The sequence below is a fragment of the Electrophorus electricus genome, chromosome 2, assembly GCF_041902795.1.
Source record: "Electrophorus electricus isolate QZ-2024a chromosome 2, ASM4190279v1, whole genome shotgun sequence".
NCBI classification, from domain to species: domain Eukaryota; kingdom Metazoa; phylum Chordata; class Actinopteri; order Gymnotiformes; family Gymnotidae; genus Electrophorus; species Electrophorus electricus.
Genome location: NC_137498.1, coordinates 1,180,001 through 1,183,132, shown reverse-complemented (window position 1 = coordinate 1,183,132; position 3,132 = coordinate 1,180,001). Strand labels below are relative to the sequence as shown.

At 48.4% G+C, this 3,132-nt stretch overlaps 1 protein-coding gene across 2 annotated transcripts in view; it reads left to right on the top strand.

The window, feature by feature from the left end:
• The first annotated feature begins 1,107 nt into the window (after positions 1–1,107).
• Positions 1,108–3,132, top strand: part of lama4 (laminin, alpha 4) — a 26,937-nt gene continuing 24,912 nt past the window's right edge. Inside the window, exon 1 of one of the 2 annotated variants that reach the window (XM_035528987.2) lies at positions 1,108–1,282. In XM_035528987.2, coding sequence (XP_035384880.1) covers positions 1,199–1,282 — 84 coding nt within the window. In that variant the 5' untranslated portion in view covers positions 1,108–1,198. The remainder of the gene's footprint in view (positions 1,283–3,132) is intronic. The other variant, XM_035528986.2, reaches the window with a different exon arrangement.

Here is a 3,132-nt window from a genome sequence, read left to right as displayed (position 1 = left end):
CCATCACAACACTTACACACACTAGCACACGTACACACTCCATAAAACACCATCACAACACTTATACACATGCTCACAACAACTCTTAACCACAGCATCACAACACATACACACACGAAAATGACACTCACACACAAATCACAATTACACTCATACACACCGTCATAACATATACACACATGAAAAAACAACACTCACACACACATCACAATTACACACTTATACACATGTTCACAACAACTACATGTGTGTGTGTGTGTAGTTAGTGCTGAGGTTTTGTGTTAAAAGTGTGCATTTGGACCTCAGTCTATTCTAGTGTCAGCTGACCCTGTACTCTGCCGTGGTGGGTGGGGTTATAAATATCCTCAGTACTCTAGTGTCAGCTGACCCTGTACTCTGCCGTGGTGGGCGGGGTTATAAATATCCTCAGTACTCTAGTGTCAGCTGACCCTGTACTCTGCCGTGGTGGGCGGGGTTATAAATATCCTCAGTACTCTAGTGTCAGCTGACCCTGTACTCTGCCGTGGTGGGCGGGGTTATAAATATCCTCAGTACTCTTTATGATGACATTACTATGCTCCTGTCTCCCTGGTAACGTAAGTCCAACTTCTGACATGGTCTTCATACATTTAACGCCTTCTGTACTGTGACCTGAGGTCCGTGTGTGTGTGTGTGTTTGTGTATTTTAGCTTCAGAGAAGGAGGGCCCTTGTCAAGGTTAAAGGGTGACATCATTGCCCCTAAGTTGTCAATCACAGTCTGTCTGCCAATCAGATGAAGAACCTTACTCTACAGCTGCAGCAGTTCTCTCTCTCTCTTTCTCTTTATTTCTCTTGATTTCTCTCTCCCTCTCTCTCCTCCCCTCTGCCCTCCTCTCTCTCGCTCTCTCTCTCCCCCCCCCCCCACATTTCTATCATTCATATTCTCGCTCTCTTAAATTTTCGAATCGGCCATGGTTCCTGTAAGTGGAGATTTTAAGTGCTTTCTCTGTTTCTCTCACACTCTCTCCCCCATCTGTTAGTGATTCAGGTCCAGGCGGGGGGCGGAGGTTGGAGACGGGGGGAGGAGTTGTGTCTGTGGGCGGACGCTGGGACCGGGGCTTGCTGTGAACGAGGGAGTGAGCTGTGACAGAGGAACAGCAGGGGAGCAAGAAGAAGGAGGAAAGCATTACCCAAGGAAAGCCACTCCGAGCTCAGGACATGTCCCCTCCAGCCGTGATCGGACTCGTGACCCTCCTGGCCAGGCTGACACTTCTGCGCGGCCAGCAGGAGATGGTCCACACCGTAAGTCCAGATGTCTGTCTGACCCACGCAGGCCGTCTGAACCGGACATCTCAGCAGAACTGCCCTTCTCTGACAACTTTATGACTATGGGAGCGACTTTGCGAGCGTATGGAAGTTGTTAAGTGTGTTGGCTGTGCTTTGTGAGTTGTTAGATGCATTGTGTTGGTACTTTGCCGTGTTTTGTGAGTGTTTTGTGGGTGTAACCATACAGACTATCCTCAGCTTTGGGCTGCTGCATCGCACAAATGGCTCCACTATTTCAACCCACGGTGACCTCTCCCAGAAAGAGGGAGAGAGAAAGCGAGAGAGAGAGAGAGAGAGAGAGAGAGAGAGAGAGAGAGAGAGAGTGTGTGTGTTTGTGTGTGTGCGTGTGTGTGTGTGTGTGCATGTACATAGAGGAATAAACGAGGCATAGATATGGAAGAGAAGCCCAGTTGCCTTTAGGGAACTGGTTCTCCAAACACTGTAGTGTTGAAATTGTTTCAGCTGTTAGTGACGGAGGGAGAGACAGAGAGAGTGAGAGAGGGAGGGACGGAGGGAGGGAGGGATAGAGAGAGAGAGGGAGAGAGGGAGAAAGAGAGAGAGAGAGAGAGAGAGAGAGAGAGAGAGGGAACTCTTTGACTGTTTCTCCACCTCTCCATGAACAGGGAGTGTAGGAACGCACTACTAATGCTTGCTAATGCTAGCTGACAGTTCTGTACCAGTTTTATAACTGGTACCAGTCCCGCCCCTCTCTGCTGGAGCGGTTATCTGACCCTCCACTCAGTCCAGTTTGAGTTGGAACCCAACAGCTGAAATTTAAATATGTAGTTCTGCCTTTTATCTGGTGGCCATGACATGTGTTCAGTGCGTGTGTGTGTGTGTGTGTGTGTGTGAATGCGTGCATGTGTGTGTGCCTTTTGTCTGGATGCCATGATGTGTTCATAGTGTGCGTGAGTGTGTACATGTGTATTTGTGTGTGTGAGTGTATGTGTTTGTATGTGTGTATGTGCGTGTGTGTGTGTGTGTGTGTGTGTGTGTGTGTGTGTGTGTGTGTGTGTGTGGATGCCATGGCATGTTCGGAGCTCTGCCACATAAAGGTGATGGCATAAGCTAGTGAGGGGGAGGGTTGTGTTATCTTCTGCAGGAGGCCTCAGCCAGCTGAAGGTGGTGTTAGGTTGGGGTCCTGTTTTGCACCATGTAGTGAAGAGTTTTGGGAGATTCCTAGTTTGAGTTGAGCTATAGCGGCGCAGTCAGTTGGAGGTGGGTGGTGTTGGGTGGAGTGGCGTGTTTACTTCAAGCAGAGGATGTTTGAGGCTTGTGAACATTGTTGTGGGTGGAGGCTGAATGAGGTCTAGAGGGGAAGTTGCTTCACCACAGAGATACTTATATAGGTACAATATATCAGAGATATTTACCACTAACATTAGCACATTTTATCTCACACACACACACACACACACACACACACACACACACACACACACACACACACACACACACACACACACACACACACAGACTTGCACTTCCTAGTCTCAGATGCTTCCTGGAGGCCCATGGTTATGACTCAGAAGAGAATCTCTCCAGATTCCCACGATCCTTTGCTCTGGAACTCCCTGCTGTGCTGTGTCCAGCTGTTAGCCTGTTTTAGAACACACACACACACACACATACACACACACACACACACACACACACACAAAACACATAGTACTGTACAGAATTACAACCTACAAATAACACACATAATCACTGTGTGTCTGTATGTGTGTGTGTGGCGGGGGTGGGGTGTGTGTGTGTGTGTGTGGGTGGCCCTACTGACATTACTGAGTTAGTTTGATGAGTTTAGTTTGATGTTTCAGTGAGTG